Genomic DNA, 15,702 nt, shown 5'->3' on the forward strand with positions numbered 1-15,702 from the left:
AACTTGATATTTTACCTGAATAGACCAAATGACTGCTATAAAAATATAAATATTAAAAAGATGAAATGAGTACCATGGAAAATGGAGTGTATGTAGTCTAGAGGGTTTAGGAGAGTTTGTGCAGTTCTCATTGCTTCTTTCTTGTGTAACTCCCTTCCATATAGTACTCTGTCCTGTGAACTCTAGTCACTTTGACTTCCTCAAACTCAGCATTATCTTTTCAGTTCAGAGAATCTGCAGGGTGGCTCTTGAATTCCCCTTCCCTGCACCCCTGCCTGGAAACTCTCAAAGCAGTAAGCTGGAGCAGTTGTAGGGCTCACTTCATTTGTTTCCTGATTCATGGAGATCACTGTTCTTTGTTATCTGAGATTCAGTGCCTTGGAAACTTGTTTCATACATTTTTGTCTGGAATTTTTTGGTTATTTAATGCAGGAGGGTAAATCCAATCCTGTTAATCCCATCAGGGCCACAGCTTGGTCTTTTTGAGGTTTGGCTTTGTACTGTAAGCTTTGCTAAAGCTGATCTAGTGTAGTCTTACTACTGGGCTGGGTTTTCAGGGTCCCTATGACCACCATTTACTTCAGTGATTTGCTAGGATGGTTCATCCACCCCAGCAGCATAACTCAGGAATAGAGATCATGACCACAAAGGGTACACAGTAGGACTAGAAGGAAAAAGATACTTATAAGGCTCCAAAGAAATCTGGCTGTACTTTCTCTCTTGCTGTTGTTCACAGAGACATGAGAAATGTCTCTTATCGAGGAAGTCTGCTTGAGTCTCTCAGTCCAGAGTTCTTAAAAGGGAGCTGATCACATCAGTGTGTGCTCTCTTGTGGCTGTTAACTAGTTGTGTTGCAGGCCTCAAACTGGGCACCACATGTGCATCATAAATCTTCACATATACTTTAAACAATGCTGACAGTCTGGTACATCCTGCCCCAGTATTCCAGGCACACGATAACTTCGTCAGTCGTTGGACTTTATAAACATGCATTTTCAGAGCTTGTTTAAGGTTCAGAAACATGGATCCAAGTGTCCCTGGAAATTAGCAAAGATAGAGCAAACCGGACTTGCTGCTTTAACTCTTGCCTCACAGGCTAAACTAGCCCTGCTCCTCAGGTGCACTGGGACTGTGGGAGCTGATTGCTCATATCATCTGAACTCTGGGTTCAGTTGGGTCACGTTGTTAACTTGTTATTGCCTGTGAAGATTGTATTCACACCGGGTTTTTGGACCTCCTCCTCTGCATCTCCCTTGTCTCTAGTGTCTATCCTGCAAATCCCCTGCCTTTGTAATCCTGAGCTGCCATCTGTGTCTCTTTAGTTCAGGAAGACCACTGTGCCTTGCTCAGGTTCTGCTCCCTGCCCTGCAGTCTGGAGATGCCTCCAGGCAGGAATCTGAAGGATCTAAGGAGCTCGTGTGATTTTCTCCCTTTTCTCAGGGATCACAGTTCTGTTCTGTCTGCTGTTCAAAGTATTAAAACCCTTGTTTCAGTTACATTGTGGAGTTTTACAGTTGTTTATACTGGGAAAGCTAGTCCAGTTGCTCTGTCATGGTTATAAGTCCCAATAATTTATCTGTTTTAAAACAGAATTATCTCTTTTGCTCAGGAAGTTCCCCTGCATTGCCTCTGAGTCCCACTAGAATTGCACTGATAATATTGGGTAGTGTATTCTTTTAGCTTTTTCTCTGTGCATTAACATACAAACTTTCCCATTCATTAAAATAAAAATGGCATAATACCATGTATGCCATTTTTAGTGTGACATACATTTCCTAATCAGTGCATATTGAGACACTTTATTTTTTGATACACTCTATTTTTAAAATGTCTACATGAACTGCTTTGGTATGGATGTACCATGTATTCTTTAACCTCTGTCCTATTAACAGACATCTAAGTTTACTTTTTTCCTCACAAACAATGTTGCAAGGATATTTTTACATATGTTTTTGCATCCCAGGGTGTTTCTAGAGAATAAATTCCTACAAGCTACAAACTTGGCTTGAATGATATATGCATTTAAAGTCTTGATAGATCTGGCAGACTGCCCCTGTGTAGATTGCATTAGGGTTCTGTTCCCACCATAATACACATGAGCACTTTCAGCTGTGTTCCCTAATCTGATATCGTTGTTTTATTATGTTTTTCTTGGAATGGAGCATATTTTCATGGTTTTAATGCCATAGATGAATTGCCTGTGTGGGTTTTTGGCTTTTTTGTTGTTGTTGTTATTGTCGTAGGTTGTTCATCTTTCATCCATTTTGCTATTTGCAGGAGCTCGGAATGTTGCATTTTGTTTATGGTTTTTTACAGAAGCTTTACATTTTATGTAGTTTTATCTGTCAATCTCTCTCATAATTTTTGCCTTCCATATATCAAGCTTATGAAAGTATTTTTATGTCTTTTATTCTATTATCTTATTGTTGCTTTTTCTTTAAAATTTAATGTCCAATCCAGCAGATATTTTTGTGATGCCATGAAGTAGGGAACTCACTTTATTTTTTTCTCAAATAGACAGTTATTTGTTATGACACCATTTAGTGACTAATCCACCTTCTCAAAGCTAATTTGAAAGTTGATTAATCCCATTTAGTTCTTATAAACAAAGCTGTATTTTTGGGTTGTCTGTTTTCCATTGAGTTTTATTCCATACTAGACCAGTATGTTTTACCTTTTAGTATACTTTACTATGTTATTTAGTATATTTTGAAATGTGGTAGGGTAAGTCTCCTCCCCAGATTCTTTCAAACACATTTTTGGCTGTTCTTGCACTTATAGTAGTAAAACATATTATTGATGTTATCAAGGTTTACTCTTGATACTTGAGATATCTTGAAACACAGAGATGATGATGATGATAATTATGAAGATCAATACAACAGCAGTCAACATTGACTGAGCACTTGGTAGACCCTAAATTAAGCATTTGATAGCAAACATTTCTTATTTAATTCTTACAGTAATCCCATGAGTCAGGTTCTGTTTTTATATTCATTTTGCAAAGGAGGAATTATCAAAATCATTTTTCAGATAGCCCAGAACTTCCCTTACTTCTATCAGTACAGCTAAATTTGCCCCTTTCCAAGGTAAATGCTTTATGGCTAAGCAGAAATATGTCTGGTCTTCCAGGAATCAGTGACCTTCAAGGATGTGATAGTGGACTTTACCCAGGAAGAATGGAAACAGCTGGATCCCGTACAGAGAGGTTTATTCAGGGATGTGACATTGGAGAATTATACACATCTGGTCTCTATAGGTAAGGGGAAGACTTTTCTGAGTTAATATCTGGAGGTGTGGAGGAGGAGTGAACTCACGCACTTAGGTGAGTTTTTTCCTTTCAGTTAAGGAACCAAAGACTTCTAAAATTCAAAAGGTTTTGAAGAGGTTTCTACTCTCTAGTAGGCTTCCTTCATAGCTCAGTGAGTAAAGAATCTGCCTACAATGCGAGACACCTGGGTTTGATCCCTGGGTTGGGAAAATCCCCTGGAGAAGGGAAAGGCTACCCACTCCAGTATTCTGGCCTGGAGAATTCCATTGATTGTATAGTCCATGGGGTCACAAAGAGTCGGACATGACTGAGTGGCTTTCACTTTCACTCTCTAGTAAGTAGAAGGACAAACTAATAATTTTTCTAAACCGAGATCAGTTCCCAAGTTATACCACATTTTGGAACGTGTAACATCGAAGCTTTGTATATGTTTTACTTCCATCTGATTTGTCCACCTCTCCTTACCTTTAAAGACGAAGCGATGAGAATGAACTCTGAGAAGGCACTTTTCTCTCACTGCAGAAAGGTAACTTTTTTTTTTTAATTCCAATGACAGGACTCCAAGTTTCCAAACCTGATGTGATTTCCCAGTTAGAGCAAGGGACAGAGCTGTGGATTGTGGAGCCCAGCATCCCAGTAGGGACCCTTGGAGGTAAGTAGTGGCTACCCGGCAGATGAATGTTATTAACTCTGACCACCAGCCTGATGAGAGGATTTTGCATCTGAAATGTAGATGTACTTGCTTCTCCTTAAAGTGTCTGTTGTGGAGAATGGGAAGGCATTTGTACTCTCTTATGTGTTGTCAAAACACTAAATGTCTCAACATGTGAATACATAGACATTTTTATGCTCCTTTCAAAGGACTTGTCCTTCCTGCTCTTTTCTAAAAGCAACTTCTTGACATGGAATCTGGATTCTATCCTTTCCCAACCTCCTTTGGACCCAATTCTTATAATTATTAGTACTTTTTAGTCCTTACAGTTTTCTTTTTGGATCTCTAGGCTCCATCCCCAGAACCTTCAAACAGAAATAGGTACCTAAATTCCAGATACTTTTACTCAACACTGCTAATCTATCTGGCCACCATCCGGACTGCCTTTTTGCTTTCCCAACCAAATTCTGCAAAAGTGAGTTCCATACCTGTAGACATCATTTTTTTTCATACCTAGTCCTGCCTTAATCTCATTGTTTAGCTTATCCTACATAGTATTGTCCTGTCCTTGACATTAAGAATAACTGTCTTCTAAACCTTGATCCTTAAATTGCACAGAGAGACCTCTTCAAAGATCTGACCCTGAAAAAATATAGAAACTAAGGCATTTTAGGTAAGGAATATAGCTTCAAAAGTAATGAGGTAGGGATGGGGAGAAAAAAGCATGCAGTATTCAAAGTTGGAAAGTACTGAATTAGCTACATTTTAGCAGGTTTCATTCTCTTTATTTTTGGCTGTGTAGGGTCTTTGTTGCAGACCACAGGTTTCCCATTGTGGTGTTGGCTTGTGGACTCTGGAGCATGGGCTCAGTAGTTGTGTCACATGGGCTTACTTGGTTCATGGCATGTGGGATCTTCCCAGACCAGGGAGCCAACCCATGTCCCCTGTATTAGCAGGTGGATTCTTATCCATTGTGCCACCAGGGAAGTCCTTTAGTAGGTTTCTTATTAGAGAACCACTCAGAGATTTTTTTTTTTACATAGTCGAGAATTATGAATTTCTAAGAGTTGCATAGAATGTAACATTTCTCTCCCCCATCCTCCTAACCATGATTCTGGTTTTTTTTTTTTTTTTTATACTGCACCTTTAAAATCTTTCTTTTAAAAGATGGTTTCACGGAACACAATTTGAAAAACTAATTTTTAAAAAATAAGAGCTTTATTAACTTGTGTTTACAGTTTGTTAACTTTTGGAAAGTTACAATGAGGTGGCCACTGGCCCAAGCCCTTGTCTGCATCATTTTCCTGTCCTCTTTATTACCATTTTCTCTAGGCTGTCTTGGTGACTTGGCTCCTGCCGGATTGTGATATATATATATATTTATTTATTTACCTATCTGTCTATCTATCTATCTATCTATATACATATTCTGTCTTACTGGTCTACCTTGTTCTTTTGCAGCCTGAATGTCAGCACCCTCTAGTATCTCTCCACACACAGGGTGTCGGAATATACTGTGGGCATTGCCCATTGACTTTGCATACTGTATAGTAAAGTGAAACTTGCTTCCTACAGTAGGAGTGGTACTGTTCAGTCTGGCCTCCTGGAATTTTCTCCAATATTTTCTTTTCTGGTTTCATTCATAAACCCACTCCTGATACTCTGGTTACTCTCTTGGTTAGTGCATGGACAGTATGACAATGTGGATAATATTGGTCAGTCTGTTGCATGTTTATTGCTTTCATCTGGAACTCCAACCTGGCTCAAGATCAGCCACTTCTACACTCTTTTTGCCTTTAACAGCATATGACTCCATGGTCTCCATATCCTTCCCTGTGAAGTACTTCCAAGAGATATTTTTTATGGTTCTCTGCTGTACAAGTAGTAGTTCCCTTGTGGCTCAGCTCGTAAAGAATCCGCCTGGAATGTGGGAGAACTGGGTTTGATCCCTGGGTTGGGAGGATCCCCCAGAGAAGGGAAAGGCTACCCACTTCAGTATTCTGGCCAGGGGAATTCCATGGACTCTTTAGTCCATGGGGTTGCAAAGAGTCAGACATGACTGAGTGCCTTTCACTCACTATACAAGTATATCCTTAGTGTCAGTTTTGTTGTGGAAAACATATCCATTTCTTATATTGATTATTTATTCCCCCCCAAACTTGTTTTGCATTAATCTTCCTGTCCCTGCTAGAGAAATATTGCTGTTAGGAGGCTGCCTGCCCTTCTGCATGCTGATAAGTGCTACACCATTACTCATGATTCCAGGTATGGAGGGGATGGTAGGCAGCTCTGCCCTGCCCTGCTCCTCATGCTTGCAGTGATAATGGTGATGATCACAACGGGGCTGGCAGCACAGGTGATTCAGGGTTTGCTGGGGGTCTGCTGTACCTTGCTGTTACCAGTGGAACCAAAGAAATGCTGTTTTAAATACAGCCTTTTTTTCTTTATTAAATCTGCCAACATTGACTACCCTGTCATCTTTCTTGTCTTGGCACAAGACAAACTGTCCCACAGTAGAAAGCAGAATAGTGTAACTCTACTTCCTGGTTATGTACTTTTCTGGTTTCTTATATTCTTTTGCTTGTTTGCCAAAAACTGCTTTCTTTCTTTAGTATATTTTATTCATCCATTACACTAAACACACTCAAGAATCTTTCCTTATCGCTGATCTTTTCTCACATACATTCTTACATCTTTAGCTATTCTTTTCCTTCCTCTTTTGAGCTGATAGTTTCTATCCTATATTTGAACATTGTAGTTATTCCGCTACTTTTGGCATCTTCCATCCCCTCAAACACCATTGTAGTCTAGTCCTCCTTTTCTCTTTCTAATTCTCAAAATGCCTAGGGTTGACCTTGTCATCTTCCTCCACCTAAATCATTTTCTTTACTATTTACAACTTTCTCATTTCTAGCAGTGATACAGCTACTCCTTCAGTTTTCTAGGCTATAAACCATGGAGCCGAAGTCATATCTTCTGTTTGTCTTATCTTGAAATCACGGTTTTAGATTTTTGTTTTGTTGTTCACTGGCAAGGAATCCCTGTTCAGACTGCTGTTTTTATATGCAGTCCATCTTGTCTCCTTAGCTATGTCTGTGGTCACTTTCTAAATTTACTGTCACCTTAAGTGAAGTTCCCTTCCTGGTAGAGATTATCTGTGAAATTAAATTAGGCAGTCTCTTGCTGCTCTCATATTTTATTTATCATTCTCCTTACCTCTTTCCAAATGTCTCCCCAAATAACAGGGCTGTATTTGAAAGTTCTCAGAATTCCCTGAGGGCTTTATTTTTAGTTTCATTAGGTCATCCCCACAGTAACACTTTTGCTGTTGTATTTATTTTTTTTTCCCCTCAATTCAGAGAATGCTGACATTTTCTTTTTCTTTCAGACTGGGTGACAAGACCAGAAAATAGCATAACAGCCTCAGAGCTGGACATTTCTGGAGAAGAGCCATCTCCAGGGGCAGTAGCAGAAAAGCACAAAAGGGATGATCCTTGGAGCACCAACTTCTTAGAAACTTGTGAATCCAAAGGCAGTCCAGAGAGGCAGCAGGCAAACGAACAGACACTGCCAAGGGAAATAAAAATAACTGAAAAGACCATACCAACTTTGGAGCGAGCACATGTAAATAATGACTTTGCAAAAAGCATCAATGTGAGTTTAGACCTTTTAAAACACAAAGAAATATCTCCAAAACAGACCTCTACTAAAACAAGTGTCAAACAGAATTTAAACCCAGTTAAAAAAGAGAAGTCTTGTAAGTGCAATGAATGTGGGAAAGCTTTTACTTATTGTTCAGCTCTTATTCGCCATCAGAGAACGCATACTGGAGAAAAACCCTACAAATGTAATGAATGTGAAAAAGCCTTCAGCCGGAGCGAAAACCTTATAAACCATCAAAGAATTCATACTGGAGATAAACCATATAAATGTGATCAGTGTGGGAAAGGCTTCATTGAGGGTCCATCTCTTACTCAACATCAAAGAATTCACACTGGAGAAAAACCCTATAAGTGTGATGAATGTGGGAAAGCTTTCAGTCAGAGAACCCACCTTGTTCAGCATCAGAGAATACACACTGGTGAGAAACCATATACTTGTAATGAGTGTGGAAAAGCCTTTAGCCAGAGAGGCCACTTCATGGAACATCAGAAAATCCATACAGGAGAAAAACCTTTTAAGTGCGACGAATGTGATAAAACATTTACCAGGAGCACACACCTTACTCAACATCAAAAAATCCATACTGGAGAGAAAACCTATAAATGTAATGAATGTGGGAAGGCTTTCAATGGACCCTCAACGTTTATTCGTCATCATATGATTCATACTGGGGAAAAACCATATGAGTGCAATGAATGTGGTAAAGCCTTCAGTCAGCACTCAAACCTCACTCAGCATCAGAAAACACATACTGGGGAGAAACCTTATGATTGTGCTGAGTGTGGGAAATCCTTTAGTTACTGGTCATCCCTTGCTCAACATCTCAAAATTCATACTGGAGAAAAACCTTACAAATGCAATGAATGTGGAAAGGCCTTCAGTTACTGCTCATCCCTTACTCAACATCGAAGAATTCACACCAGAGAAAAGCCTTTTGAATGCAGTGAATGTGGAAAGGCTTTCAGTTATCTCTCAAACCTTAATCAACATCAGAAAACTCATACCCAAGAGAAAGCTTATGAATGTAAGGAATGTGGGAAGGCCTTTATTCGAAGTTCATCTCTTGCTAAACATGAAAGGATTCATACTGGTGAGAAACCCTATCAGTGTCATGAATGTGGGAAAACCTTCAGTTACGGCTCGTCCCTTATTCAGCATAGGAAAATACATACTGGAGAAAGACCTTACAAGTGTAATGAATGTGGGCGAGCCTTCAACCAGAACATACACCTTACACAGCATAAGAGAATTCACACGGGAGCAAAGCCTTATGAGTGTGCTGAGTGTGGCAAAGCCTTTCGACATTGTTCATCTCTTGCTCAACATCAAAAAACACACACAGAAGAAAAACCCTACCATTGTAATAAGTGTGAAAAGGCCTTTAGCCAGAGCTCCCATCTGGCTCAGCATCAACGAATTCACACTGGAGAGAAGCCCTATAAGTGCAATGAATGTGACAAAACCTTTAGCCGGAGCACTCATCTGACTGAACATCAGAATACTCATACTGGAGAGAAACCTTACAACTGTAATGAATGCAGGAAGACTTTCAGCCAGAGCACTTACCTCATTCAGCATCAGAGGATTCATTCAGCAGAGAAGCCTTTTGGATGTAATGATTGTGGAAAAGCCTTCAGATACCGTTCTGCTCTCAACAAACATCAGAGACTGCACCCTGGCATATGACTCTTCTAGGATCATCTTAAACATAGGGGATGCATTTATTCGGGGATACATTTACTCTGGTTTGTCCTTTTGTTCAACACAGAAGAATCAGGCTGGATTGAGAAACTGCCGAAAATACTTTTACTTTTCACTGTTGTGCTGTGGAATGGAAAGTGCATTGGGCTGAAATAATCCGATTATGTTGTTAAGCAATTTGTGACATTGGCAAATTCAGCCATTTTAAGCTTCAGTTTCCTCTCTGAACCGAGGGATTTGGAGTAGGTCATTTCAAAGGTCATTTATTCAGTTTTGTATGTTCACAATATATTCTTGAATAGGATTATTATACATCAGCATTTTGCTGTGTTACATCTAGAGTATATGTATTTATGCATGTTTTGCTAATAGAAAGCATTTATGTTTCAGCAAGTAGACTGGAGGTCTGTTATGCTCCTGTTCTAACACATTCAAGTTCTTTAAGTAACTGGTTCCTAATAAAAAGAATTGTAAAATACCCTCAAATTAACAATTCAGGAGCATATAATGGCTCACTTAAGTCAGTACAGGTGTTAAACCTTCCTTTTATTTTCTCTTCTAGTATGTTTTAACATTCTAGAAGTTTATCACAACTATATAGACCCTCTACTACAGCTTACACCTGTGCTATTTAACCCTAGTTACATGGTGAAATCACTTCAGTAACTTTATAAAATTCTGTTGCCAAGACTCCCACGCCCAGTGACTGATTGGCTCAGGGAGTAGGGTCCAGGCTTCAGTATCTTTTTTAAACTCCTAATATGTACCCTGGAAAAAAAGAAAAAACTGGATTAGATTTCAGTACTCACTCCCTTAGTACCTCCTTGTAGCTACTCCTAGAAGCTCACAGGTAGCTATTGCATACACATAATGTAATTATGACTGTTGTTTGTTTTGTAAATTGATTTCTCAAACTTTGAGAGGTAAGGTCAATTTGTTTCCTTACCAAAGTGCAGAAATTAAATGGCTGTATGAAATAATAGTCATTTTATTTGCTTTTCCTTGGCCACCTGATATAAGCAGATGACAGTGAATGACACCCCTGAAGATGGGTGGCCCATAGGCTGCATGGCCATTTGTGACAACCCTGGTCAAAATAACATTTGAGCTAGAAATAAATGTGAGTTTAGGCATAAAGAGATTGGCCCTCATATTTTCTCCAGATACAGTCTGATTATGTGGTCAGCTCTTTTAGGAGCAATTGTCAATTTCCTAGCCTGGCCTTGAGAATGGGGAGCTCTGAGAACAAAAGGTAGCACTGAAATTGATTGTTATTTATATAAAGGAGTTCCAGACTCTTCCCACAAAGGAGGTTTGGGGGAGTGAGTGCTATAGCTCACTTCAAGTGGAAAAACTCCAGTTATTTTTGCTTATATAATGCCAGTGACCTGCATCAGATTTTTGTCACCTCCTTAAATGAAGATGCCAGGCAGTGAAGAACAGAAATCAGGAAATAAAGTAGCCATTTAAATCTCGTGACTTTTTTCTGTTGTTGTTTTGTAACATCCTTGAAGAAATGTCATCTTGGTATTTCTTAATTTCTCAAGGCTTCCCTTATATAGGCATTTTGCTTATCCTGCAGCAGAGGTAGACACTGGCAGAGAGGAATGGATCTCAGTTTATAGGATACACTTTGGTTGGAACCTGAGCCACTCCCACAGCATGAGGAAATGAAGTTTCTATATCCAGGTGAAGGGTCCTCCTGTTTCAAAGGAGATCCCAAAATAGAATATACCAGAGTTTGTCTGGAATGAACAAGAAGACTCTTGTTCTTTTGCCACACTGATTCCCATATGAGGGAACAATTTATTTGAGAATTTCTCACTAACCTTGGAAGATCTTACTTTGTTCCGTTAATTTGATCTCTTCATAGATAACGGTCAGGTCAAACCCAGAGCACTGGAAATATGTGATCACTGCTTAACTTAATTCTTTTATTAAAAACAAATCTGACCTTTCACGCCTTTATATTCTCAGACTGGATGTGTGCTAACCACTCCCAGATAATACAGGCCTGGAGAAGGGATGGACAGTGTGGTTCCAGAACTTAACATGATCTCACAACTCTCTGCTAGCTAGCCCAGTTTTCCCAAAGTGGGTGAATTGGCAATTGCTGCTGTTTCTCAGAGATACTAATCTACTTATACACTGTGGTAAACTAAGGTTTGGTCTTTTGTCACCTGCTCTGTCCCTTAGCCATCTGCTTAACCTTCCCTCCTTACTCCTAATTTTAAGAGCAGAGTGAGTAATTTTAAGTTTCAAACTTTTTTCTTAATTTTGTCATTTATATGCCATAAACACCAACTATAACACTAACATTACTTCCTTAACATCATATGCAAAAGAGTAGAGCAAAATTAAAATCTAAAGGGGAGATTTTGAAGTTAGAAATCATAATTTCTTCCTTGAAGTTATAATTAGTCCAAAAAAGGAGCAGAGGGATTCAGCTTATCTTAGAGGCTTCACAGCCACTGAAGCTGTTCAAAAATAAAAGGATCTCTGAAATAACTAAAAAAGCCAGATAGTTTTTTATGAAGCAAAGGATTCCCTATTATTTACCCCAAAAATCTAATACTAACTTCCATATGTATCTTTGGATGTCTCAGCGACCTAGGTTGAGCCTTCAGAGACTAGATGCAGTGAGCTTCAGTATACAAATGGAAAGGTTGACCTTGAAACAGTATAAATGGTATGACTGTTAAAACAGGAGAGAACAAAGCTAAATCTTCTAGTGGATTTGATAATTTGGGAACATTTTGAATCAAGAATAAATAGTAACCAGAGAACCCAGGACTCCTAATTTTACAGTAAAGAGGAAGAAGAAAGACAGTGGAAGGAGGCATGACCCCCTAGGCTTACTACCTCAAATACTGGACACTAAGAAGGGGCCAACAGAGGATGAGATGGCTGGATGGCATCACTGACTCGATGGACGTGAGTCTGAATGAACTCTGGGAGTTGGTGATGAACAGGGAGGCCTGGTGTGCTACGATTCATGGGGTCACAAAGAGTCAGACACGACTGAGCAACTGAACTGAACTGAAGTATTTATAATTGATTAACTGGTTGAAGGTTAAGAAGGGAAAGTACATTAAAAGGATGGGGGTGGGGGGGGAGAGGTCAATGCTTCAACATGATCATAATCATGGCCTAAGTCCCTAGGTAAATTATAGCATCCAGACTGGAGAGATAAGGAAATGAAACTAGGAAGGAACTGAGAAAATAGAGGGACACAGGGCCTGTGAATACTGTGATATGAGTTCAGGGGGGCTTAAAGAGCTATGTTAAAAAGTCGAAATGCCTCCCTGTTTGCCTTTCAGGGCTAATAGAGATTGCTGAGGAAAGAGCACTTTGAAAAATTTTACTTGATCTCTCTGCAGTTCAAGCAGCTAAGAAAGATGATTGTACAACATGAGACAGCATGTGGTACTCAAAATCATCCTTGACCTGAGCTATTGGCATTCTGCCTTTTATACCTGGAACATATCCACCTTCATTTCCCTTAGGATGAATTATTTTCCATAAGTTTCTTGACCCATCATGCAAAACACCACCTGTAATTGAGTCTGTTCATATTTTGATGACGGACTGCTGACAGATTTCAAGCCCCCTTCTTTCCCCTTGTGCTTCCTGTCTGGGCAAGCTAAATAAGCAAGCCTGGGTGCTTCCTCCCTTGGTGTTTGAGTAGAGGGTGTTCAAACCACACAATCCCTGGCTCACATGCGTGAACCCCAATCCCAGTCCAACCCCATCCACCATAAACCTGATGTGGAAATCCCTCCCTGCTCTCTCTTGTGCTATTATCGGGCCAGTTTGGGAGCCTGATGTGCTCTCTCCAGAAAGGTTTTATTTATGGACAATAAACCTTTTCATACCCTATTGGGGCATGTGGGGAGTCATCAGACTTGACATCTGAACCAAATTTTCAGTGGGGAAGATCTACCTGCCTATGTGGGGGTGACCATAGCACCTCCACCCCAGACACTCTTTGCATGAACTAAAAGCTCAGGTTTCAACACATAAAGGTGTTAGGAATCAAGCTGTTTCCCTGAAGAAATTCTGGTTCAACTACAAAAACACCCTGCAAAATTAAAATCATGTATATGTGGGACTTCCCTGGATGTCCAGTGTTTAAAGACTCTGCACTTCCAATGCAGGGGCGTGGGTTCTATTCCCCGGTTGGTCTGTATGCCACGTAGTGTGACAAGAAAAAAAAATCACGTCTACTTGCTGCATTGAAACAAGATACAATGTTAAATCACATATAATTACTTTGCTCTCTGTATGGCCTATCAGTGCTGGAGAGTGCTTATAGTTCAAGGTTTAAGAGATAGAGCAAGACATTTTTAAAAATTACCTTTTTATTCTATAAACCATAATTATTAAGATTTAGTGGTGGTATATCTATCCAGATAATGGTAGAGAGTGGTTCCCAGGGAAAATCTATGACAAGACCAAAGTCAGAGCAGTTTCTCTTTCTCTGGATTTGTCCTTGGGAAGATGGTTTTGGGGGAGGGGGGAGATGATATGAATGACCTCACAATGTGATGGAACCTGTATTCTAGACCCTGTCTTGGACACCTTTGTCTCAGATGGGCTCAGATGGGTGCCTGGGCCATGGATGAACTCACCCTTGAAAAGGAGTGAGGGCATTCATCTCCTTGGACTAGTGAAAAAGCATAAAGGCTTAAGATCCAGGTCCAAGAGAGTTTATCCTTACTGAGGCCTCTGGGCAATGTAGTTCTGAGCAGATTACTTTGGGGCCAAGAGAAATCTGGAGCCACAGTTATGACACTGCCCAAGAAGACCAGGAAACAAGGAGTGCGTCTATTGATGAAGGAAGGTATTTTCAGGGGCCACTTCTTATTTGGTCCCTTTTAACTCCACCTCTAGGCAGTGTCCCAGGCAGAAACTAATGGCCATACTTAGTTTAACTGAAGAAAATTTAAACAAGAGAGGAAACCAGCAAAGGAGAGTGGAACACTAGCATCTAACAATTGCAGGAAAACTACCACCTGGAGCCTGGAAGAGCAAGAGCAAAAGAAAAATGTATTCATTTTCCATGACTGCTGTAACAAATAGGTGCATTAAAACAACAGATCTATTTTCAAAGACTTGTAGTCCAGAAGTCTGAAATAAGTTTCACTGGGCCAAAACTGAGTTGTTGGCTGAGCCACACTCCTTCCTGGAAGCTCTAAGGGGAGAATTAACTGGGTGGGTAAAGCAGCATGTGAATTTAAGTAGAATGTTTTAAAATCATTTCAGCTCAGTCAGTCACTCAGTCGTATCTGACTCTCTGAGATGCCATGGACTGCAGCACGCCAGGCTTCCCTGTCCATCACCAACTGCTGGAGCCTGCTCAAACTCATGTCAATCGAGTTGATGATGCCATCCAACCATCTCATCCTCTGTCATCCCCCTCTCCTCCTGCCTTCAATCTTTCCCAGGATCACAGTCTTTTCCAATGAGTCAGTTCTTCACATTAGGTGGCCAAAGTATTGGAGCTTCAGCTTCAGCATCAGTCCTTCCAATGAATATTTCGGACTGATTTCCTTTAGAATTGACTGATTTGATCTTCTTGCAGTCCAAGGGATTCTCAAGAGTCTTCTCCAACACCAGTTTAAAATCATCAATTCTTCAGCGCTCAGCTTTCTTTATGGTTCAACTCTCACATCCATACATGACAGCTTTGACTACGTTTTTAAATAAGAGAGACCTATTAGACTTGTTTTCATTGATGCTGTCCAGCCATCTCATCGTCTGACACCCTCTTCTCCTTCTGCCCTCAATCTTTCCCAGCATCAGGGATTTTTCCAATGAGTCGTCTGTTTCCAATGTTCATGCAATGAACATGAACTTGGGCAAATTCCGGGAGATGGTGAAGGACAGGGAGACCTGGTGTGCTGCAGCCCATAGAGTTGCAAAGTGTTGGACACAACTGGGCAACTGAACAACAGCAATTAGACTTGTTTACAGTGATAATGAGTCACTAGAAAAGGAGAGTCTGAAAAGTGAAAGGAATGTGAGAGCAAAGTCCTCAAGGAGGCAGAAAGAAATGGTATCTCTGACAATGTTGGGATGGATAGTGGGTGTGGAATGCGTGAAGGACAGAAGCTTGTGGGTGGGGAGCAGATGGCAGGCACCTTTAAAAGGCAGAGGAGGAGGAGGACTTTTGGAACAAGAATTAAAAAGGGAAGGATAAGATCCACTAGTGGGAGAGGAGAAGCACACACAGCAGCTGCTGCATTACCCACACGCGTGGGGATTCCTGCCTGCCAAGACCCCAAGGTTCCAGATAAAAGGCAGAATGTTCGCAGGATGATTCACCCACGTGGATACTGATTCAACAAATATTTACTGAGCAACTACTCTGTCAGGCACATTGGTGCCACTTAGCATAAAATGAGACATGAAA

The 15,702-nt window shown here is 40.3% G+C and overlaps 1 protein-coding gene across 1 annotated transcript in view; it reads left to right on the top strand.

Moving 5' to 3' along the window:
* The window catches only part of LOC138069278 (zinc finger protein 184-like), a 1,142,341-nt gene extending 1,130,368 nt beyond the window's left edge, over positions 1-11,973 (top strand). Inside the window, exons 6-7 of the mRNA XM_068960531.1 lie at positions 7,723-9,233; positions 11,938-11,973. Coding sequence (XP_068816632.1) covers positions 7,723-9,233; positions 11,938-11,973 — 1,547 coding nt within the window. The remainder of the gene's footprint in view (positions 1-7,722; positions 9,234-11,937) is intronic.
* Positions 11,974-15,702: the final 3,729 nt, after the last annotated feature.

Source organism: Capricornis sumatraensis, chromosome 22 (assembly GCF_032405125.1).
Source record: "Capricornis sumatraensis isolate serow.1 chromosome 22, serow.2, whole genome shotgun sequence".
Lineage (NCBI taxonomy): Eukaryota > Metazoa > Chordata > Mammalia > Artiodactyla > Bovidae > Capricornis > Capricornis sumatraensis.